Source organism: Eumetopias jubatus, unplaced genomic scaffold (genome assembly GCF_037043125.1).
Source record: "Eumetopias jubatus isolate StellerSeaLion01/CBP00866 unplaced genomic scaffold, mEumJub1_p1.0 scaffold_16, whole genome shotgun sequence".
NCBI classification, from domain to species: domain Eukaryota; kingdom Metazoa; phylum Chordata; class Mammalia; order Carnivora; family Otariidae; genus Eumetopias; species Eumetopias jubatus.
Genome location: NW_028274822.1, coordinates 60,077,070 through 60,101,560, shown reverse-complemented (window position 1 = coordinate 60,101,560; position 24,491 = coordinate 60,077,070). Strand labels below are relative to the sequence as shown.

The window sequence follows — 24,491 nt, the reverse complement described above, 5'->3', positions numbered from 1 at the left end:
GGATGGCAAGGCAGCAATAGTGGAAGAGCGCTCTCTTCTTGCCTACGCGAGCTTCCTCTGCCAAGCTGCTTGCTTCTAACACAATGCAATATACTCTCTTCTGCTTCAAGACGATACATTCTGTTCAGGGACTTTTTTCTTTTAATATTCTACTTAGGTGCTATGAGTTGAGAATACTATGAGGCCGATTAATTCGTCTCTTTCACGTAAGTGATGCTGGGACTCAGATATAATATAACTCCACTTCCCAAATAAGTTGGAGAATAAAACTGCAACATGCAACAGATATTTCGATTTTTCAATCTATGAGAGGTCTCAATTTCAATGAGGTAGCTCAGTGTTTCCAACTGATTCCAGGGCAGACGTGTTACCCTGGGCCCAACGTGTGAGAACATGGACTGTGTTATTTAGGGAACCGGAAGACATTCTGCAGATGAGCTTTCTTACCACACAGTGTCCCTCACTTGTTTATTATAACCTTGATTTTCTGAAAGTCAAGTCCTCTCAATTGTCCTACATATGTTGCCTCATCTGCTGCAGAAAAAGCCTGAGCCTCAAATGCTGCAAGTTTTCAATCCCCAACCTGCTGAGGATCTTTCTCAGCCTTTCATATCACTCAAGAGGGAGAGACTTCATGAGGAATAAAGAGGCTAGAGCTGTTTCTGAGCAGTGGACAAAGCTACCAGGTGCCCCTCCAGCTCAGGAAAAAGACGAAGCTGGTGGTTGTCAAAGCTTGGAGGCCTGGGGCTACAAATTGTTGCTCTCTATGCTCACAAACCCACTGGCCTCCAGATTCTAACATAATAGCTCTGCAGGATTGATTTAGTGAAGGGGGCGTGGAATTGCTTGGGTAGTGTTCCAGAGGGTATAGGGGTCGCAGAGGTGGTTGTACAGTGGATGTGAGAAACCAAGAGATCCGAACGAATCCATGGAAACCATGGGAGGCCACCGGTCAGATCCTGCAACTTGCTGTCCAGTGTGCCGTGCACTTGAGTAGAGATGTGGGTTTGCCCCGTGTGGCATACTGTGGCGTACCACTTGGTGTCAGTTAGGTCTCCCCTGGAGCAATGTGATTGTGTCAAGTGTCCCCGTCATCAGGTCTCAGTCAATGGAGAAGTTGGAGGGCATAACCTCCCCAGTATTTTTTCTTCTCGTGGTAGTGTTACTTCTACCTACTGAAACCCCAGGGGAAAGGGGTTGTGATAAAATAGGAGCCCCACAGACATGCAGAGATCGTTTACCCTACAAGCCAAAAACTCTTGGGTCATTATAGGGATTTAAAGGATTCAATTAGTCCTTTAGGACATACGATTCTCTTAGCTGTAAGAAAAGAATGCTTACACATTTTCTCAAGAATCTAGAAATCAGTGAGAAACATTTATCCAAGCTACCTTTATTTGTTCATGATGCAGTTGTATCCTTATGAAAGATGTTTGGATTCACAAAAGCTTAGATGTCTCGAAAAGGCCAGAAAAATCTGTGTCAGGTAGAGAAATTCTCCGTGTCAGAGTGGGCCTACTCTCCGTGTATTTCCACCCACCGTCCCTGCTCCCCCAACGCCACCTGGGGCTGGTCTGTGATTTCCTTTGAGGACGGTGTCCAGAAAAGCCCAGTGAGATGCTATTGGTTGGTTGCTGCATTCCATTGCCACGCGCCTGACAAGTCATAGGGACGGGGGAGGGAGTACCATTTTAAAATGAAACATTGCGATGTGTGTGTGGACTGCTTTGAACATCATCTTTGTTTTCAAAACCTATTTAAAGAGTTGGTGGGATGGAGAATCTCTTCTATTCTGGTGAAAGCTGTCCCTTCAACCAGGAACCACAGGTACTTACACTCCAGTCGCTTTTACAAGGTGTGTGTGAAGCCCTGCCGAGGATGCCCTGACCCCCAGCCTCTCGCACAGGGATACTGGGTGCTGGGTGCTGCTGAGAGTCACCCTCGTGTGTGGCCACGACACCGGGACGCCACGATGGCCTGTTCAGGATAGCAGGATGGACACCACCTGGAAGTCTTAGGCGCTGGGCATCTATGCAGATGACCAGATTGGAATGTCTGCACGAGTTAACCTTTGTTCCGTACTGGGTGACTGGAGGCTCCAGGAGGCTCCTTTCTGAGTCCAGGTCCACCTAGAGTTGACAAGGTTTGCCCAAGGAGCAACTTTCTGACCCTGACCATCATCAGCCTACTACCCAGGAAGAGAGGAAGTCTAGCTCCAGGCCAGGGAGGTGGAGAAGAGCCATCCTTTATTTACTTACTTCTTTCATGAAACCCAGTATTTACAAGTGGAGCTACATGCCATGAACTTACTGACCCTTATTTGTGTTAATATGACATAACCAAGACAAGATGTGATATATGTGGGTGATAGCGCAAACAACAGGCATACATCTAATTGTGTTGATAATTTGTGAGTAAATTATATTGGCCATTCTCTGTAATGATTTATAGTGTATCAGAATGTGATACGAGCCCATGAATGAATGTCATGTTGTCCCTAAGACATATATACACACACATACATTATATACATGTTAATATCTATATATTTGGATATACATGTATGCATGTGTCTGTGTGTGAGTAGCTAAGTCTAGGTGAGTGCCTGTGAATTAAATCACTATAAACCTATCACTTCTATGGCAAATCACTGAGGTATTCCTTAGCAGTGAACATAGTTTTTCACATAATTTTATTATATCCTTTAAAGATAGCATTAATGTTAATTAAATAGATCCACAGGTAAAATGTATTCTGTGGGAGTATTTTTGACATCTTTGCTTACTAAACTTGGCAGACATTAAGTTAGTATTTTCATTTGAATAAACCCCTGCAGTATGCACCACAACTTAAAATATATTCTAAAGATAAAGCACTTTGGTACTCCATGCTATCCTATAACTTCTCACCACACTGAATTGGAATTTCAGCATTTCATAGAGTTAATTTTTAAATACAAGTATGACTCTCAACCTTGATTGTGGTTTCCATGCTCACTTCCTGTTCCATCCAAGCTTTTGATGACTTGCTATTTCCCTCCGTCGGTGCCACTTGGTGTTCAGATAGCACCATCTGTAATAATCCAAAGTAATGGGTAGACATGTCTCATGCCCCCTCCCAGTGTCTGTGAGGAAGGAGCTCATGGACTCTCCAGAAGGTGACCCTGAGACCCTGTGCAGCCACAGAGCAAAGGCAACAGCAGGTCAGAAACAGAGTCATGCTGTTGCATCCGGTGATAAGGGGGCTTTTCCCGAAGCCTGGGCTTCACACACATTGAGGGTCAAGTGCAGCCCCAGTGAGGATGCCCCCACTATACTTTCTTTGAACAGTAAAGCGTGGTCTCTGAATAGTCATCTTTGAAGGTAGCCCAGATGACCAAGCAAGGCTCCGTCCTGTTCACCCCTCACCAGATACAGCACGAGCCAGGACGAGGGTCCCACGAAGAGGAAACTGTGGAATGAACAGGCACTTTTTTTTATCATTCAGGTAGCATTTAACACACTGTCACCTTCCCGTACATCGCTGCTCCCATGTGTACTGCTTTTGATATTTGCTCGACCACCCTCGTCAGCCAAGCAGTCATCAAGCAGCGTGCATTCTGCAACCACCCAGAAACCAGCATTTCACCAAATCTCCTTCCCCCACAAGTTAAAACAACGATAGTTTAAATTCCATTGAAACTTTAATTACAGATACTTTTCCACTCAACATTTAAAAGCTGGGATTCCCTCCTTTTTTTTGCATTAAGGCTGTCAGGATGGTTAAGCTAAACCCGGTGTCTTTCCCTATATACATATCTACACTCAAGTCTCTTCTTTATTAATAATAGGTGTCTTGATTGCTGTCCCAAACCAACTCTGCACTGGATTCCAGGTCGTAACATGGTTTCAGGGGAGGACAGTAAGCAGTACAGTGGCAGGAAAAGCTGGAGCTTGATATCTGTCTAAGTGTGACTCAGAAACAGAATAATAATTATGAGGAAGAAAAGAAGAGGACTTAGCTGTCACCCTGCTCCTCTACCAAACACACTAGCCCGCCACTCTCTGCGGTCTTAAAGTGCAATTACTCTCGAGAAGGCGCCCTGGCCTGGGATCCCACTGGCCAGAGTTCAAAGCAGAAACTTCAAACAGCGCGCTGCTCAGGACTCAGGCCAGGTGGGAGGGGGCTAGGCAGCAGAAAAGGAGCCACAGTTCTGGGGCATTCAAGTGCATCACAAGAAGCAGCGCCCTTTTTTTGTAAAGAAAATCTGTCAATTGTAAGGAATCCTGGTTTGGAAAAATACAGCTTTTTAAAAACTTCTATCTGAGGACGTTCCAGTGCGGTAGAGTCAAAAGGCCGGCGAGCACAGCAAGGAGCAGAGGACAAGCGCTCTTCCCGGGCGCCCAGCTCCCATACTGGTGACCCCGGTGGTCCTCAGAGAAGTCCTCGGCTCTGGGCGCAGAGGACGCACACTGGACTAAGGGCATCTGGTAGGAGGTGGCTCTCTTCTCAGGCCTGTCCGGACTGGACCCATCGCTGGGCCTCTGGCCGTTGAACAGCAGATAGCGGCCGTGGGCGTCCTGCTCCATTTTGAAGATCTCATATTCGGTGTGAGGTAGTTTGATCCCCAGCGCCACGCAGCCATTGGTGTGTGTCACGTCCTGCTGGACGCCCACCTGCCAGGAGCCCTCGGCCCCACACTCGTTCCCGTTGAAGACGTTGAGGAGTGAGGCGGTGGCCGCGTCCATGGGGGTGACCTTCATGTGGTTCACTGCGAAGGAGAGAGGACAGGTCGGTGACTCTAAGGGCGGGGGATGCATGGTGCAGAAAGCACTCCAGCTGCACAGGCCATCTGCTCTAAACCCAACCCCACACAGGCACCCACCGGTCACAGCCCCCCTAAAAGCACCCCCAGTGGTGAGAGTTCAGCGTGTGGACGTGAACGATCATCACACCAAATATACTGCTGGTAGACTGCATTCTGCATATAAGTGCGGGGCCCGCACCGCCCCGAATGCCTGCTAATGTGAACTCAAACTGTCACACAGAGTGTCTCCAAGGGGTTGCCCTTGGTGACGCTGACTCTTTGGGATTGCTACAATATTTCAACACAAACTGGAATTTAGTTTTTATGAAAAGGTTTTGAGGTTTTTAAATAGTTTTGGTGTTGAACGCCTATACTAGTTAGCAGACTTGCAAATTTATACTGGCCCATGTATCAGGCATCTAAAATGAACTAGGCTGCAAGCAAGAAAAATATCAGTGAATGTATTAAATAGAAATCCCAGCACTTATAGAGGGCTGTTTCTGAAGGACCCCAGGGAACTGTATTTTATTTTATTCCACAACAGCTTCGGCGTGGAACCAGACCAAGATGGTTGTTCTCTTGGCCACATCTAGCAAAGGTCCATCCTTCCTGGAGAAAATCTTCCTTCCTAAGTGGAGGATTAAGATGCCCTAGGTCTTATCTGGGTTATCAAAAATACTTCATATTAAATAGGCTTAACCATGATATGCTATCCTAGAAGGGGTCATACCCAGTAACTGAGCCACCTCTCTTTTGTCTGTGACATGACTGACACCATCTTAAAAAGATGTGTAAGTGTAAAAAGAAATTCTAGAAAAAGAAGCCACAAGACCTCCCTTGCTGACAACAGCCTGGTGAATTTCACCCCTTACGTTCCTCACTTAGGTCATCATTACAAATCCCAACCTCCCACCTCCAAGCACAGGACAACTTCCAAGTGCATGACAAACTGGGCGTTGGAAAGGACAATGCTGAGCACCTGAGGTGTAACTAACACTTGCTCTTTATTGCCCACTCCAGAAAGCACACTGAATGCGGCAAGTAAGTGTGGTGTTATCACAGGGGCAGCTCAGAATCACCCTGAGCGGTGCACAAAAAAGGAAATGTGTAGGGGCGTCTGGGTGGCTCAGTTGGTTAAGCGTCTGCCTTCGGCTCAGGTCCTGATTCCAGGGTCCCAGGATCGAGGCCCATGTCGGGCTCCCTGCTCAGTAGGGAACCTGCTTCTCCCTCTCCCTTCCCCCCACTTGTGCTCTCTCTCAAACAAACAAATAAATAAATAGGAAAGGTGCAGGCGTGAGGTTTCATTCCTAGTCACATACTCCCCGGCCACATCTGACACCACGCATAACAGTGTGGGCCCTCCTGCACTGTGGCCCAAGGGCTGAGCCACCCCTGTTGGCCCCATTCTGAGCAGAGGGGGAACCTTGAAGGCTGATGTGAACGATGACCTTGAAGCAGAAAGGACTCCCTAATTTCTCCCCCAACATCACCCCTTTCCCTCAGGCTCTGCCTGGACAAAAAGGTCCCCAAACTGCTCAGTTTCTCAGCCACTGGGCTGTTACTTTGGGAGTCGAGGCAGGAGCCCTACCTTTGAACACAAACTCTGTTCCTCCCATGACCCTGGAGGAGTGCACCCCCCGGCTGTAGCGGCCCTTGGCATAGATGGTGAAGGTGGGGTGCTTGCAGACGGGGTCAGAGTAGTGGTAGTAATGCCCTTCCCAGGTGTTATTGTTGTCATGGAAGATGAAGTGGCGCGTGAGGAAGAGGACCTCGGGCCGCACCTCGCAGCGCTGGCTCACCCACTCGCCGTGCAGGCCGACGGTCAGGTCAGCCTTGGGGGGCAGGAGGGGCGGGCGGTGCTCATCTGACCTGTGGATGATGCGGCAGGCGATGCAGGCATGGTCGTGATTCTAGAGACAAGAGACACACACACGGATAGACCTTTGTCTTCATGACAGAGCAGTGCACACATGCTCCCTTCAAATGAGGCTCACCAGTGGGACCGGGCAGGGCCCCCTGGGGCTCCATCACTTGTCACCTGCGGACCTGAGAGGCACCTGGGGCTAGGCCCTCAGGCACGGATGAGAGGGTGGTGGGGTGTGTGTGTGTGCGCGCACAAGTGTGGGTTCACAAGCACACATGTGTGTTTGGCTGACATCAGGGACTTGTCTAAATAGGTCAGCTGGGATGTATACTCTCTTTAGAATCCTATCACACGTCCCAGACACTTGACTTCGGCAAGGCTAGTGTCACCTCATACCCACTGGGAAGGCTGCAATGAAAAATATCTGAAAAGAACAGTGTGGACAAGGGTGGGGGAAACTGGAACCCGGGTGCACTGCTGGTGGGAAGATAAAATGGTGCAGTAGCTGAGGAAAAGAACTCCAATACAATGCAGCAATCCTTCCTCTGGTTTATGTCCAAAGGGCACCAGGGTCTTGAAGAGACAGCCATTCAGCCATGTTCCTAGCAGCGTATTCACACGGCCAAATGATGAGAACAACCCAGTATACATCAACGGGTGAATGGAGAAACAAGATGTGGTCTACACATACCATGAAAGATTATTCAATCTGGAAAAAGGAAAGGGATTCTGACCCAGGCTGCAACACAGATGAACCTTGACAACATGATGCTAAGTAAAATAAGCCAGACACCAAAGGACAAATACCGTACCATCTCAATCGCACTTCTATGAGGGACCCAGAGTGATCAAATTCAGAGACAGAAAGTAGAATCCTGGTGGCCAGGGGCTGGGGGAGGGAAGATGAGGAGCTCGTGTTTAATGGGGACACAGCTTCGGGTCAGGAAGATGAAAAAATTCTTTGGATGGATGGGGGGAGATGGTCGCACAACCCTGTGAATGTACTTAAGGCCACTGAGCTGGACACCTCAAATGGCTAAGATGGAAATGCTACGTGTATTTTACAATCAGATTTTTCCCTTTAAAAAACAACTATGAGACACACAAAACTAAAAAAAAAAAAGGCCAGCCTTCCAGTTGCTGGGATGACAAAGGGAGCTGTGTAATAAAGCAGGGGTCCTTTCAAAGGAAGGCATAAAGGAGGCGGCCAGCAAGAGGGCAGGGGCAGAGGCCTCGGCGAAGCCAGCCTGCACACCTGTCATCCATTTGTGTCTCGGGCCTCAGGGTTTGACGGTTTACGGGCTCTTAATTTGCTTCCTGCTTTATAGCTTTAAGCCATTTACTTAGCACAAGATAGCTGCAGCTCGGCCTTTCAGGGGCTGCCTCCCTGGGCCTCTGCTTTAAAACACTCCCACAGCCTCCGGGGCAATGCTGTCTGTCCACAGCCGTGGCTGAGAAACCCTCCAAGGAGCAGAGGTGGCCAGAGACTGCCAGTCACGTAAACGCTGTTTGCCCAGAGGGCTCAGGGCTCCCCTCAAAATGCCACAGTCTGGAAGGCAGGACAGCTGGGTTCTGGGCCATACCTGCCATTGCCTGGCTGTTTGATCGAAGCCACGGGACACCTGTGTGCCGTGGGCTGCCTACCCCTGGCCGTGGGAGTTACGTCTCTGGTACTCTCCCTCCCGCACTGGCTGTGCTAAAGCTTCCCGGGCTAACAGAAGCACAAGGCAAATGTGATCAGCGCGGTGGCGGGAGGGTAACAGTCGTAGCCCACAGTCGGGGGGACAGCTCGTTGACACTGGCCTTGGCCCCCCCCCAGCCATGGGATCCATGGTGTGCAGCAGATCCCTGGTGTGGCCTCAGGCCTGACCACAGGCACTGAAAGGAATGCCCAGGAGGGCAGGCCCGTGCTTCCTAGCGCCGGAAATCCGGATTGCCAAGGCCTTTCTTTGTGCAGCAGCGACTCGGTGTGACGCTGCAGTTGTCTGGCTAGGTGCTCGGAGATCTGAGAGAGCGGGCGGGCGGGAAAGGGCTCTCGGCCGCCATGCCTCTACGGTCTCCTCCAAGAACTCAACGCTTGCCAACTTGTTGCTGTGCTCATCAGAGGAGCCTAGAGCTGTAAGTTAGGGGAGAGAGGGCTTCCTTTGCTAACACCGTTTGTGGCTTATAGATGATAAGATCAAGTGGGCAGCCACAGAGTTAGATGAAGTTTCTCTTTCGTTTCATTCCCCATAAATGGCTTTGTTATCTGTAATTCGGGGATTTAGCATCATTTGTGGCCACTTCATTTCTGGCCATTCTAAGATAGGAGTCTCATTCCCTGGTAAGATTTGTCTCCTCAAACACCAATATTAATTCGGGAACCTCCCAGAAAGCTTCTTGGATGGGGCAGAGCAGGTGGGAGAACAGGGGTCTTTGTTCTCACAAGAGCTACTGCCCCCAGCATTAACATCAGGGATCAGGTGCTCTTCCATCAGAACAGGAACAGGCTCGGTGAGAGGAGGTGGGCACAGCCCTTGGGCCCAGGCTGTCTCGGAAAGGTGCCGTGGTAGCATGTGGAGTTCAAGTGGAGCTTTTAAGAACAAGGGCACAGAGGCCTGACCTTGGAGATGGGGACCCGGCTGAAGCATTTCTGTTCGTCAGCAGAGAAAAGCAAGCTACAAGCAAGGGAAGCTTGCCGTCGTCCATCAGCTGGATCTGTGAGAATTTAGGGACAGAGTGGGAGGAACCTGGCCCTTAGCTATTAGTGTTGCCAAATTCCTTTTTATTGTGGTAAAATATATGTGACGTAAAACTTACCATCTTAATCCTTTTAATAGTTCAGTGGCGCTAAGCACATTCACACTGTTGTGCAACCGTCACCACCGTCCATTTCTAGAGCTTTTTCATCTTCCCAAATTGAAACTCTGTACCCAAAAGACACCAACTCCCCATTGTTTCAATCTTAGCCCTTGGCAATCACCATTCTACTTTCTGTCTCTATGGATCTGTCTACCCTAGGTACCTCATAGAAGTGAAAGCACACAGAATCTGTCCTTTTTGTGACTGGTTTATTTCACTTAGCATAATGTCCTCAAGGTTTGTCCATGTTGTAGCCTGTGTCAGAATTTCCTTTCATTTTAAGACTGAATTATATTTCAATGTATGTATGCACCACTTTTGTTTATCCATTCATCAGTTGATGAACCCTCCATTTTTTGGCTACTGTGAATAATGATGCTATGAGCATAGGTGTACAATCTATTTAAGACCCCACTTTCAATTCTTTTGGGCATACACTCAGAAGTGAAATTTCTGGATCATACCATAATTCTATGTTTAACTTTTGGAGGTACCACCACCATACTGTTTTTCCACAGCAGCTGCACCATTTTACATACCCACCCACGGTGCACAAAGGTTCCAATTTCTCCACATCCTTGCCAACAATTATTTTTTTCTCTTTTTGGTAATAGCCAATCCAATGGGTATAGTGTGGTATCACACTATAGTTTTGACTTGCATTTCCCTAATGATTAGTGATCTTGAGCATCTTTTCATGTGCTTATGGGCTATTTGCATATCTTCTCTGGAGACATGTCTATTCAAGTCCTTTGCCCATTTTTTAATAGGGTTGTTTTTCTTGTTATTGTTGAACTGACTAGTAACCTGTTGTAACAACTCTTGAGCAGGCATTAAGAAACCAAGATGTCATAAACATGGCTGGGATTTTTGACCTCTCTGGATACTGTCACCAAGTGGACAGTTTTAGCCATGGTTAGGTAAGGGGGAACCTCTCTGTTGTATGGACAGATTTTTTAAAAATCTAATTTGTGCTCTTGATTCTCACCATCCTTGGCTTGAATAAAACTTGAAAGACCTATAGGAACAATATGCAGAAGCAGAAATTAAGGCCTATATACTGGCTGTACAGTTTCTCTTTCGGGATGCTTTTCTTAAACAGCAGCTTTTCGGGGCATCTGGGTGGCTCAGTCAGTTAAATGTCTGCCTTCAGCCCAGGTCATGATCCCAGGGTCCTGGGATCGAGCCCCGCATCGGGCTCCCTGCTCAGCAGGAGTCTGCTTCTCCCTCTGCTTGCTGTTCCCCCTGCTTGTGCTCTCTCTCTTGCTCTCTCTCAAATAAATACTTAAAAAAATAAACAGCAGTTTTTCAAAAAGAATAAATGGGAAGAGTTTTTCGTCATTAAGAGTGATGTGTACTCTGCAATATTATTTGCTTTATGAAATTCCTCTCCTTTTTGGTCCCTGCTCTGATACCTGATTCTCCTTTGAGAAGCTATCCTTTTGTAGGCTGTCCCATTGGGCTTCTACCTCACTCCCTTCCCTGAATCTTAGAAAGGGCTACTTTATTTTTTCAAAGATTTTATTTATTTACTTGACAGAGAGAGAGCGAGCGAGAGCACAAGCAGGGGGAGCGGCAGGCAGAGGGAGAGGGAGAAGCAGGCTCTTTGTGGAGCAGGGAGCCTGATGCGGGACTTGATCCGAGGACCCTGGGATCATGACCTGAGCTGAAGGCAGATGCTTAACTGACTGAGCCACCCAGGTGCCCCAGAAAGGGCTACTTTAAAGTTAGGGTTTCTGTACACAGAAGATCTGAAGGTTAAAGCAGAGGGACCAGAATGTGTTTCCTTGTTGCTACTCTTTACACCAACTATAAAAAGCTTTAATTCTGAAGGAGGAGGGGAGAAAAAAAGATCCCCATGTAATTAATTTCCTAAAAGAAAACAATCAAACTTATTCTAAAAATGAAAAATCAACCTTCAACTTCATAAGTGCACAACGTCCTATGCAAAGAGTGAGGTTTTGCTCACTCCGCATTCCAATTCCTGCAGGGCGCCCTGGCAACATGTCAGCTACCCACAGCTTGCACGTACAGGACATATGAGTCTGAGGAAGTTCAAGTACACCATCCCCCTAGCTTTACAATCTCTTGAAGAGAGGTACACTTGGGTACACTTTACAGATGAGGCCACCAAGGCACAGAGAGATTGAATAACATGGCCCAGATGACTTTACAAGCCAAAAGTAGAGTCTGGAACATAATTTGGTCTTGGGACTTGCTGAGTGCTAACCCCAGGCCCCAGGCTGCCCCTCACGCTGAGAACAGATGTCTCCCTATCAAGGATTCTGGTCCCTAGAAAAGGTCTTCCCTGGCCGATGACTGATAGGGATTCTCCAGGCTTTCTCCTGTTCCCTGGCAACAATTATTTCTGGAGAGGTGGTTCGTCAACAACATTTGCCAACAGCATCCACTCATTTCCAGCATCTTCCCAGAATGGAAGAAATCACTTGATATCACCCTGCCATGAACAGATCAACTAGAGAAGCAGGATGAATAAAACATTTCCTGGGCTAAAGGTTTTGCCCAAGGAGGAGGAGAAATGGCAAGAGATGATGGAAACTTCCTTTCACAGAGTTTTCTTCCATGGGATAAAAAACACATTTGTGTTTCTCAGGAAGAAACCTGCCCCCAATGACTGAAGCTGAAAGTTTTTTGTTTTTTTTTTTTTTTTTTACACAACTGCAATTCTCCATGCATTTGATTCCATTTCTACTGTAGGTATTCCTACACATGCAGTCTTCCTGGGGCCTCTCCATTTCACTGGAACTTCATCAAGCTCTTGGAGGCCAAGACCAGAGTACTCTCCCTTTCTCCTACTTCCCATGGCATCTGGGGGAGCGCGGCAGGTATGGTGAAGGCTCACGAGTGGCAGGCTGATTGCTAGAAGGCCGTCACTGGCTATTTAACACTATGAATTGAGTAGGTCAGTGGCCATTGCAAATGAGGAGAGCTGACCACCTTGCGGAAGGGGCCTCTTGGGGTGCCTTTCAGATCTGGGGTCACGGGACTTTATGGACTTGGGCTCATTTTGACCACCTGAGTGGGTCCTGATGATGCCACTTTCAGGAGGAAGTAGCATACCATGGTCACACTTGTCGTGTGTCTCAAAGAGCAGCTTTCAGAGCTGCTGGAGGGGGCTGGCGGTAGCCATGAAGGGACTTGGGGATGAAGGGATGATGGAAGGACACAAGAAGGGTGAGCTGCTGACGTCTCAGGCCTCACATTTGTCTCCTGACCGCTTAGTGAGACACAAGGCAACTCAACACTGTCCTGGAGTTAAGAAGGGGCACTTGGGGGGGGAGGGGGGTCCCTGGGAGCAGCAACCCTTCATTTTCTAGAAAGAGGTTTTCTAAGAAGTTTAGAATCTAAGAAGTTAGCTCACAAAGGCCTGTCCAGTTTACCAAACATTAGTAAATCACACCAAAGATAAGTCTGCTTCCACCTTGCCTATTCACACATACCACACACAGACTCAACAGCCAGATAGCAAGGGCCATGAGAAGCCAGTTCTTTTAAAACAAAGGACTTCAAGAATGATTTCGGAAAAAAATTTCTGACTGATGTTTTTACTTGTTTGTTTCTTCCACTCCTATCAATTTAAATTCATTTCGATAGTTAAAGCAGACTCATTTTAATAATGACATTAAATCTACTGTAAATCCAGAGGGCCCCCCCCATCCGGCCTTCACCCCTCCTCCACGCTCCTGGCCAGTGCTGAGCCAGCACCCCTGCATACTATGGGCCTACTCCAGACTTTCTGAATGGTTCACTTCCGGCACGCCTGGGCTCTCAGTCCTCTGGGCTCTCTTGCCTTTTAAGGGAGGAACTGTTTACCACTTACACTGTCCCTGACAACAAGTATTTCCTGGTCGGCTAACTCCTTAAACAAAGCAACCTTGCAATTCTGTTTATCTGCTGAAATACCCTGTAGTCAAGAAATACTGAACTGTTTCTGCAAGAAAAGTGGACGCCAGCTGCTGTGGGGTGCAGTGATTGACTGCACGACACTTCATACTTAGGCCCAAATCAAAGGTCCACACAGGCAATCCTTTCCGAGTCAAGACCCCATCATCCAACACCCACCATCAGCTCTGTCTTCTTGAACAATGTGCACCATTTGCTGCTCTATAGTAAACTTCCGGCCCTGGTGAGCAGGGCCATGCTTTTCTTTAGGATTCATCCTTGAGGGCGCCTGGGCAGCTCAGTAGGTTAAAACGTCTACCTTAGGTTCAGGTCATGATCTCAGGGTCCTGGGATCGAGTCCCTCCTTGGGCTCCCTGCTCAGCGGAGAGCCTGCCTCTCCTGCTCCCTCTGCTGCTCCCTCCCCCTGCTTGTGCACTCTCTATCTAGGCTCTCTCAAAAAAAAAAAAAAAAATTAAAAAAAGGATTCATTTTTGGTGTAAGACGGGCTTTTTAGGTCATGACTCCTTGAACTCCCTAGCCCTCTACCACCTCTTCTGTTCCCTGTCACCTCCACAAACCCCTCTCCTTTCCCTCCAGTGGCAGAAAGAGAAGGAAGGTGAATTCTTCCACAACCACCTTCCCTGGCTCCTTTTGCCCTTATTCCTGTGACACCCGCTCACCAGCCCCCCGGGAGCCCCACCAAGCACACGCCTGAGGAGGAGGCCCCCATCTTGTGGCAGAGCCACCTCCTGGGGCTGGGCTGAAAAGTGCGCTGCCTGTGGCCACCCGGCCCACAGTGCCTCGGATGTCACAGATACAGAAAGTCTCACAGTTCATCTGTATTTCTCGCAGACTCTGAAAAGGCTCAGAAAGACCAGCTCCCTCAAAATCAAATGCTCATTCGCAGTCTTGAGGTTTCTGCAGAATGCCAGAGAGAAAGCACATGAGCATCACCTTCTTCATTTTCAGTGCTCAGCTCCCCTTGAAAACAGTTTGGTGCCTGTCTTCCTCAGATGTGCCGTGAATGCGCTGGGGCAGAATATCTGAGATGCATGGCTTGGGGAAAGTTGTCTGGTTTTAGACAACCCCTTTGATTTATGACCCTATGGCTAAATCAGTGCAGGATTTTGGAGAAAGACCAATTCCGTTTGCTTACAAGTCTGATCCTGAGGCTCTGGCATTTCCAACAACCCGGGTGATCATTTGCTTTTAATTACTATTTGATTCTACCACTGAAAGAATTCGGCTTGCTAACCCTTCAACTGCACAAAAATCTAGGCAGAGGGTGACGGCTGCCCTGATGTTAAACTCAATTGAGGGAAAGCATCTTCTTTTAGGGTTATTTTATGTGGTCTTGATTTTTCGTAGTGAAGAGCGGCCAATTTCATCCTGAAAGAATCCTCCCAGCACACCTGATTCTCTTCAAATGCGATGTATTTGCCAAAGGACTCGGAACCTCACAGCAAAGCTGTACTAAGCTTAGAAAAACAAGTTGATTTAAAGTTTCTATTTTTACATGGTGTCCCGTTTCCAGAGGGGCTGAGATTAGTGGTTTCAAACTCAATTTAGCATTTAAACTAATTTTCAGCCAGGTCTCTATGGACCTGCAATTAGGGGAGGCAAAGAGTTCAAAGAGGCGGGTGGTGGGAGGAGTATGGTCTCTCCGGATGCGCTCCCAGCCTTCCTCCTTCCCGTTCCCAGTTCCCAGAGGGCGAGGCAACCTGCCACTGGCCTGCGGGCAGGGAGCACCTGGGGCTCTGCCTGTGGGGACTCTGGAAAGGCACCAATGGCTAAGTCCGCTTCTTCCCTCTCAGAGCTGTCCCGGGGAAGGATCTAAAAACTTCCTGAGGACTTGGCGGCATGCTGTGTGCCAAGACGTTTGACGCCAGGTCCAACATTAGAAGAACGGGCCCTTTCAGCTCCCAGAGCCTTGCAGACCTCACTGGCCTTCGAAGGACACCCATGGCCACGCGGGCTGGCTGTGGAAGAGGAGGGCAGCGCACACCGGCCCTGGATGCATTAGGTTTTGGCCTCCCAGCCCTGCCACCAGTTCTGGCAGTGGCCGCAGTGCTCCTCTGAGCCTCAGAGCCCTAGCTTCTGAAATTTATTTTAATTTTGCATGATGACTGTTTGGATAATATAAGAGCATGGCACAAAGTGCAAAAGGTACAAAAAAGGTATACAGTGATGAGTCGTGGTCCAACTGTCCCCCAGCGGTTCCCTTCCTCGGATTGTTATGTTTCTCATGTACTCTTCCAGAAATACTGCCTCCTTTATAAGTTCATTGTATTCTTCTTTCATTAGTTTCACACAATGGTATCTTACTATTCATGCTATTCTAGATTTTTTTTTTTTTGTATTTAACAGTATGCCAAAGGTTCTTTCCACCCTTAAAATTTCTTAAATCAGGGCCTCAGGCCTAGGTTTTAGAGGGTCTACCTTTTAAGTATCTGGGTCAATGTCCTCACAATTGCCTCCGCAGGGGGGTGGAGGAGAAAATGGGAGGAGATGCTTCATGGTGAGGCATCATCAAACACTTTGAGGCTCCCCCCCCCGTCAATGTCACTGTCATTGTCATCCCTCCAGGAGACACCTGCCCAGAAGGGCTACCTACTCTAGGAGTGGGGAGAAGGGAACTTTGGTGAACGGTCCTTTCCAAGGGCAGGCAGCATTCTGCACACTAATCCAGCTGGTTCTTCTATTCTTGCCACTTTATAGAAGAAAAATCACGGCTCCCTAAGGTGAGATGACAGCACTAGCACCCTGCAGCTGATGGCCACAGCAGTGGATTCCAGGACTGGCTACTGCCTCCAAAGTCCATACTCTTACCAGTTTATCCAGACAGTATTTAAAAAACAAAACAAAACAAAAAAAAGCATGTCTCCCACTTTTTTGTTTATAAAAATTCTAAGGTTGGCCTTTTACAACTATCATCCTTAGTCCTTATGCCAATGGTAATAACTCACAGTCAAGACCATTTTTCCTTCAGGAACCACAAGTGTGTGCCTTTGCTCTCCCAACAGACAAGCTCTGTTCAGTGAGTCGATTGACAGCAGAAGTGCCTCCTACAGGCCCGGGGAGGGAGTGGGAGAGAATCTTCCAGAGTTGCAAGTCTTAGGAATACTGATTTCACCTATCGGGCCTCCTGATGGGGCATGCCACCAGAAGATCAGAGTGAGCGAATGGATGTAAGAAAAGAAAGGTGTTATGGTTAATCCTCTTTTCTTTTCAGTCCTAAAAAGAGTCTCCGTGGGTGTCTGCAGTTGAGCAAAAGGAATCTGAACCTGAGTTCAGATCCTTGCGCAAAGGATCAAGGTCAGGTGTGGATAAGAGAGTGGCTAGACTCCAGCCCAGGCATCTCCGGGACGGGACCTGCCTCCTCCTGCAGCAATTCAGCCTCCTCCCTACTCAGTTCCCTGCCTCACTGTTCCTGCCTCTTGGCTGTTCGCTGCCTATTAGTGTCTCCGCTGGAGGGTGAGCAGGCATGAAAAGGACTGTGTGCTTAGCAGATCTTCATAAAGGTTCAGGGTGGGACCGGGTTGGCGCTCTTGGCTGACATCAGGTTTCTGGATTATCTGTGGGCCGTTTTTATTCATGACATTCTTACTCCCATTACTAGAGATAATTTAAAAGTTGGCTAGACTGTACTCAGAGGAAGCCAAATGTTCAGACGAGAAGCTCCTTTACCCCACTGCTCTCTCACACCAGAGATTTCAAGAGAAGAGCTGTTCAGCTGCAGTGTTTAGCACCGACTCTGGATGACGCTTCCATCTGGATTCCTATCTGCCCCCCCAAACCATGCCCTTGCCTAGATGCTACCTATGGAGCACTGTCCTCTTGATGCCTTGGCATGATGTGTGGAATGGGCGCAGCTTCAGCTCCTCCACTCCCCACCCCTCCTGAGGAGGCCTGGGGAGTCCCAGGCAGACACTGGGATGGAGGCAGGCAAGAAAGGCCACCCTCTCCCTCACTGCCCTAACTCCTCTCTTCCTCCTCAGCAAATCTGCAACCTCACAGCAGGACACAGGGGGCCTGACTCCAGGGTTTGCGCTCTAAGTCTTGCTGTGAGCCCAGGGAGGGCTGGGTCTGGGGCCCGGGGCCCTCAGTCTGGCTTCTCCTCACACATGGGGACCGTCCCTGGTGAGGCGCATCTAGAGGAAGCAGCCTCAGCCAAGTGGGCTTCCTCAGATTTCCCACAATTATAATAAAGGCGACTTTCATTACAGGAGCTCACAATAACACAGATAAACAGAAGATAACACCGAGTGGTCTTTGGCAGGGGAAGTACTCTGGGATATCTCTACCAGTCATAAATAAGCTCAAAGGACTAAGAAAAAAAAAATTAAAAAAATGAATAAACTATCAAACAAAAGTGATATGGGGCCCCTCATTTAGAGAGTCATTGTTGGAGAGAGGGTTCCACGGAAGCCAATCTGACGGTGGCGGAGGGGGGTGGGTGGCCACTGGAGAAATATCCCTTGACCCCCTCCCTGCATGCCCCTCCCTGCTCAAGCTTCTCCAACTTCTGAGGTGGAAGATAGTGTTACAGGCTGACACGGATTCTGAGCCCATGGGAAGGAAATGCTTTGTGAATTCCAAATATAATTACTGGACTATCATTCAAGAAAAGAACATTATAAGGTTTTAATTGTTTCCTGCCCCCTCCGTCCTCCCATGTGATCACAGTGACTTTACATTTCACTTAGTTGAATGGAAAGAATGTGGGGTCTGGAGAAGGAGGTCTGGGTTCAAGTTCCAGCACAGAACCTCACTACCTGGGTGACCTAGGGCAAAAGACAACAACCCCTTGAATCTCCGCTACCTCTCCCTTCTGCCTAAGAGGGCGGCAATATCTGCTTCAGGGGGTCGTTTTGAAGACTAAAAGCGGTAGGGTGGGTGGGAGACTATAAGCTCTCCAGCCTACAACAGCACTGTCACTTTCCCCTCAGGCACCTCTCCCTCTCCTCCAGGGCTGGGATCACTCCTGTTGTGGCATCTCTCCACAGTGTGGTTATAATATCTCCGAATTTCCTTTATGTTTTCCTTTCAGGATCAAAGAAGATGTTTGTGGAGTGTTACAGCTGAGAAGAGCCTTAGGAATCTTCTAGAATCACCATCCCTGGGTCCCTGGCACACCAACAAGCCTGCCGCCATCAACCATGTCATGAGGAAAACCACAGCCGCTCGCTGCAGAGCAAGTTGGTGGCGTGGCCAGGTGTCCTGACCCTGCTGCGTGTCCCTCCCTGGGCAGCCCTCCACAATCTCCCCCATGACGCAGGGTGCTTCCTCTCAGAGGTCCCTTTGGACCCCACTGCCATGTCTCCCTGTGGGTCGCTCATCTCGCTTATTAAAGAACAGCCCACAGGCCCTGAGTGCAGTCAGCGGCAGGGTACCTTGGCATTCTGCAGAGGGGGCTGATAACTGGATGGCCGGTAGAACATCCTCTGCAAGGCGTCAGTGTGGATGTCCCCGAGGAAGAGCTCCTCCACCAGGCGGTCCAGGTTGTGCTGGAGGTACTGCTTCTCCACACGGATGAGCTGCAGCTCGTGCATGGCGAAGTTCACGGCCTTGGTGCACTCGCAGCCATTCTCTTCCCGCCACAGGTCGTAGGCCACGTCCTGCACCCACGGGCCCCCAGTGGGCACGAAGCCCGGGCATGTGCGGTTCACCAGCTGGCTGAGCCTCTCGGCGACAGCCTCTGTGTGGCAGACAACCTGCACGTTGTGCAGCTGGTAGTCGGCCTCGGTGCCCCCGCGGATGATCCAGGAGGCCTGGCGCAGGCGGACCTTACCCCGGATGACAAGGGTGTAGGTGGGGCTGGTGCACCGGTTGCCGCCATAATAGAACTGGTAGGCCTTGAAGGTGTTATTGTGGTAGAATCTGTAGGACCTTGTGATGAACTCTGGGCCCGACCTCACTTCACAGCTGAAGGAGAAAAGGGGAAGGAAGACATCTTCAAGCCCAAAGGCATTGAGGAACAGATGCGTTACAGTGTCAAGAAATTACGGTAATAATAACAAATGTTTACTCTGGGCCAGACACTGTTTTGTGCTTTCATAGACACCAATGTATTGAATCCTCACAACAACCAAGGAGTAAAGTAGGTATTGTCTCCATTTTACAGCTGGAGAAACCAAGGCATGAGAGATCAGGGAAAGTGCCCCCAGGCCACATAACCAGCCAGGAGAAAAGCCAGACCATGAATGCAGGCAGTCTGACTCCAGGCTGTGTTCCTAATCTCTCTACACCACAGTCTTTATTCATTGTAGGAACAAGCCAAGAGAGCCCAAACCTGCCCTTCTCACTTCCACCTGGGGGCCTAACTTCAGAGAAGTGTCTTTCCGGTGGGAAGAGGGAAGAGAGTAGTGCTGGCCTATGAAGGAAGTCTCCTTATGTTAGCTCAAAAACAGTTGATTCCCTGAACACTTCTGTTTATGGACCTTGTCTAGAGCAGGCAGGTGTTGGATGTCTGTCATTCTGAAATGGAATCTAGTCTGGGGAGGAGTCACTTGGGCAAGTGGAAACTCACCCTCCCATCTAGTGAAAATTAATTTTCCCTCTACTGGGGAAAAGGGTCCATTAGTGAAAGCAAAGCTAGTGGAACAGAGGTAAGGGTTCCTTTTGTTTGTGCTGACAAGATGACAACAAAGTAGTTTTTTGCTGTGGCCTTAGATCAATGCTAGATTCGTTGGCCAGAAATATTTAGACTAGGTCTACAGGGCATACATGGCTAGCAGGAACTGATCACTGCCCTACCTGGGGCCAGTTCCTTTCTCTGCAGCCCAGCCCACACCAGGGAAACGCTGGAGGGCTTCTTCAACATATCTGCCACAGAATCTGACCTCTGTAACTCTCCATTAGATCAGAATTTGTTACAACATGATTTGCATCCATCAGGTTTGGCCTTATAACTCTGCTCGAGTCTGTGAGATAGATATATATATATATAGAGAGAGAGAGAGAGAGAGGTAACGATATATAACAATATAATGTCAGAACTCAATATATAATATATACAATATATGTGTATATGTATATTCTATTTACTGTATTATTTACAATAATTATGGTTTGAGCAGACTCAGCATGGCTAAATCAAACAGTGGAGCTGAAATCGCAAAGACCTGTTATTCTCAAAATCGGTAACATTTCCATTTTTCAGTTAACACACTGGTGAAAGGTAAACATCACCCCAAGCGGGCACCTCCCTCTGGGAAAGGCTGTCAGTGGAAGTCCAGTGCGGGCGCGTGCACAGAGGGCACTCAGCGGAACCCTGAGCCCTGCGCTCTGCAGAGAAGGTGAGAGAGGAGCCGCAAGGGTCCTCCCCTTACGAAGGAGGCCCTGTCCAGCGTGAGCGGTAACTGTGGTCTGTTTTTAAGGTGTGCTTAAAGGTGTGCAGCCTGGCCTCAGGGCTCAATGTGTCTCAAGTCCTTGCGTACTCCACCGGGGCCACCACCCCCTCACCTAGGCCTTGTCCCCTCTAGATGCACCTGTTGCAACCATCTTTTAACTGGTCACCGTCCTCTCACACTTTCTACCAGCCATTTGCTGCAGTGCAGCCAGAGTGCCTCGTATGAAAGCTGGATCATGTCTTAAGCACAGTCCTTGCTGCAAACTCTTCAGTGACTGTCCAGTTCTAACCTCAATCCAGCCAGACCTGCCCTGGAGCTGGCCCCGCCCTCCTTGGCAGCCTCATCTGGAGCTGTCCCCTGCCCAGGTCCCTACGCCCAGGTTTATGAACCTCCCCCCGCCACAAGGACTCCAGGTCAGTTGTTTCTCCAACCCCGTCTTTGCTAGCTCTTCCAGATGGAAAGCTCTTCCCTAGGTCTTTGCACAGCTAAGGACATCCCAGCTCAAGTGTCCTTTCCTCTGGTAGCCTTTCCTGACCCCACCCCTGTCCTAAAATAAGGCCCCTGGTATTCTCCTTTAGCACCTGTTGTTTTTTTCCCTCTTCATAGTACTTCTTTGTATGTTTATTTGTAAAATTCCTGAAGACAGGGACCATGATTTGTTTTGTTCACTGCTATATACACAAAGTCTAGAATAGTGCTGGGCACACGGTAAATACTGGTACACTCAATAAACATGTGTTTGAATAAAATGATAAATTATTTAAAAGCACATCACATTAAGATCATGCAAATATTTATCATGCGGTTATTTTAAGAAATCCATCTTTAGGGAAAAAAAAACCACATCTGGGTCTTCATCATCTTATAAAAATTCCTTTTTTTTCCTCTTCTCTGTTGCACTTGATCCCTCCCCAAGATACCTGGAGGCTGCAAGGGAGAAGTGATCAGATCCCAGAGTGAGTCTTGTTAATTCTCAGCAATTTAATGGGTAGGGGAAAACCTGCAGGTCTGCCTCTAGGCTATTTTTTAAAAGCTCTAATGGAAGATAAGCCAGAGCTCAAACTGGGATAAATCTCAGCTCTGTAGCCTGGAAGAGTCCAAGAACTACACCCTGGCTAGTAGAGGTAGCTTGAGTACCTTTTCACTTACTCTTAGAACCCTGAAGCCATATATTAAATTACCAGAATATGGCTAGAATATTCAGACCCTCAGAAGCTTGCAAGTCATGTTTCAGGGTTGGTGAAACACAGACTCCTAATTTCACTTGCTAATGGTTTCTTTTTATACAGGAGTGGTCCCACACAGTTCTGTAAACAAGGACCCATTCACTCACAGCCTGTGGTTAACAGTGGTATGCCTCTCTGCCTTAGCTAACATTTCTACAGTCCTTAGCTGTTTCTTTACTGAACGGAGTTTCAAAGTGTTGCTTGGTTTTTAGTTAGAACTTAGATAACACCTGCGCCATTGCAGATAGGATACAGTCTCTGTGCATCTGAGAAGCCCTCAGGAAGGCCTTCCACAGACATGTGGCTCTCTGATCCTCCCCCCCACCTCCCCTCCCCTACCCGGGTCCAGTCCCCGACCCTCTTACCCGGTGGACACCCAGTGGCCCTCGATTGCTGGTGGCATCTGCACAGTGATCCTCGCACCATTGTGAAGATGTTTGAGCATGTGATGGCACTGGGATTCCTTGAAAGCCCTCCAGGCACTTTTCTCTAAGGACCTGGGATGGGATCTGCTATCTGGATGAAGGAGGGCAGAACCCTCTCCCAGCCCTGAAAGAAAAGTGGAAGTTTGTTGAAAGGAGAGCTCACAGCAGACAGGAGTCAGGCTGAGGAACTGCCTCCTTGGCAAGAAATCACTGCAAATGGGGGACGCCTGGGTGGCTCAGTTGGTTAAGCGTCTGCCTTTGGCTCAAGTCATGATCTCAGGCTCCTCGTTCAGTGGGGAGTCTGCTTCTCCCTTTGCCTCTCCCCTCTGCTCCTGCTGTCTCTCAAATAAATCAATAAAATCTTTTAAAAAATTATTAAAAAAAGAAAAGAAAAATCACTGCAAGTAGGAAATGCACTCTTACCCCACCAGGCTTATCACTGTCTCTGCTCTCCTGGAGTTAATATCTCAAAGGGGGATACGTCCTGGGAGACCATTTCCCAGGTGGGAAAGCCGGGAAAGCTGAGACCCACGGAGACAACACGGACTCTTGGGAGGTCTCTCGGCTAGTTCCTGGCAAAGGCTGAGCTCAAATCCGTGCGTCTGTGCAACGGCAAATAAAATGGTGCCTCTAAGTGAGCAGCTTACAGTGCAGATAAATGAATGTAACGGGCTGAAGAGAGAAATGAACGTGTTCCAAAGCCACCCAAGGGAGGGGTAATAAAGGGGTCAGCAGGAAGGGAGACTCATGCAGTCACACATTCAGGTGAGGAGGGGGAAGAGCATGGAGACCAGCCTCAGTGGAAGGGGAATTCTGATGGGGTGGAGAAAGGCCCAGGAATAACTCAGAGGGCTCCTAACTGACATCTGCTCCCTGGCTGGGCTCCCTGCTGCTCCCACCAAGCCACGCATCTTCTGGTTCTCTCCATCTCTGATGGACACCCTCTACAGGGCTCCCCATCAGTGGGGCGCAAGTCATATACCCCCCTTCGGTGGGGGACGTGTGGGACATTTTTCCCCAATTACCTTCCCACTCCATCCCCTCACACCCACGAAGGCAATGTTAATATAGGGTTCTAAATAAAGAATAACTACAAGAAGACTACATATTTTTATTTTCCACAGGTAAAGGAATATTAGGACTAAGTTCATCTTCAGTATAAGCAGTTTAGTTTAGGTTGGCGGACCCTTAAACGTGCAAAATAACCAGCAGCCCCTGTTCAGAAGAAAGCACTGCCAGCTGACTGAGTTATAATCCGAAAGCCCACTCTTCCCTTTGAGATTCACTCCTGAAGTAATTAACACATCAATACGTCTTTATTGTGGACCTACTAAGTATTCAGCACTGTGCTAATAAAAAAAAACCCCAAAAAACCCTAGACAAAAATAAAAATATACACAAAATAAAATGCACCCATCAGAACTGTACTATGAAGAGGCAATTATATATTTTGTAATCAACACCTAAATAACTTCATAGAAAAACCAGGGTTTACGGGGCATCGTTTAAAAATGCAAAGTTAGGCCCAGAACATGGTGACTTCGAGCAACATGGTGAAAACCTACTAGAGAGACTCAGACCCACATCTTGATAACATTGAGATATTTATAAAATATTCAGATATTTGCCATGACTCAGAAGGCTGAACTAATCTGTTGAAAGTCTTTGGTACTGAGAAGACATGTGGGAACTCGGCTTTTCCTCTGAGCAAAATGCTGGCCTCGGGCTAAAGCAGCAACTTTGGATTGTTCCCTATGGATCTTGAATGAAGCAAAAGGCAACGAGGCAGAGACACCCATAAGTATGATTCAACTAAATAAAAAGTGTGAAAGGAGATTTGAAAATGAGATGATGATGCTATGTTCAAATGAATGCAAGCTCACGACCAACCCCGTTTAGCCCAACCAGGTGATTCGGACCCCAGCAAGAATGAGAGGAGCACTAAAACTCTGAAACCCACGCCTGGTGGTGTCCGTGCTCATGGGCTCCTGGTGGTTCAGTGAGGCCCTTCCCACCAGTGGCCCCTGCTTCCACGGAGGAAAGAAGATTGCATTTCTGGGTATTCTCTCCCTATGCCTTATTCAACCCTCCCCA

General features: G+C 48.3%; 1 protein-coding gene across 1 annotated transcript in view; it reads right to left on the bottom strand.

The window, feature by feature from the left end:
* Positions 1–3,663: 3,663 nt before the first annotated feature.
* APCDD1 (APC down-regulated 1) overlaps positions 3,664–24,491 on the bottom strand; it is a 31,699-nt gene continuing 10,871 nt past the window's right edge. Inside the window, exons 2-5 of the mRNA XM_028123926.2 lie at positions 22,338–22,521; positions 18,788–19,319; positions 6,375–6,696; positions 3,664–4,750 (exon numbers count right to left, since the gene is read on the bottom strand). Coding sequence (XP_027979727.1) covers positions 4,299–4,750; positions 6,375–6,696; positions 18,788–19,319; positions 22,338–22,521 — 1,490 coding nt within the window. The 3' untranslated portion in view covers positions 3,664–4,298. The remainder of the gene's footprint in view (positions 4,751–6,374; positions 6,697–18,787; positions 19,320–22,337; positions 22,522–24,491) is intronic.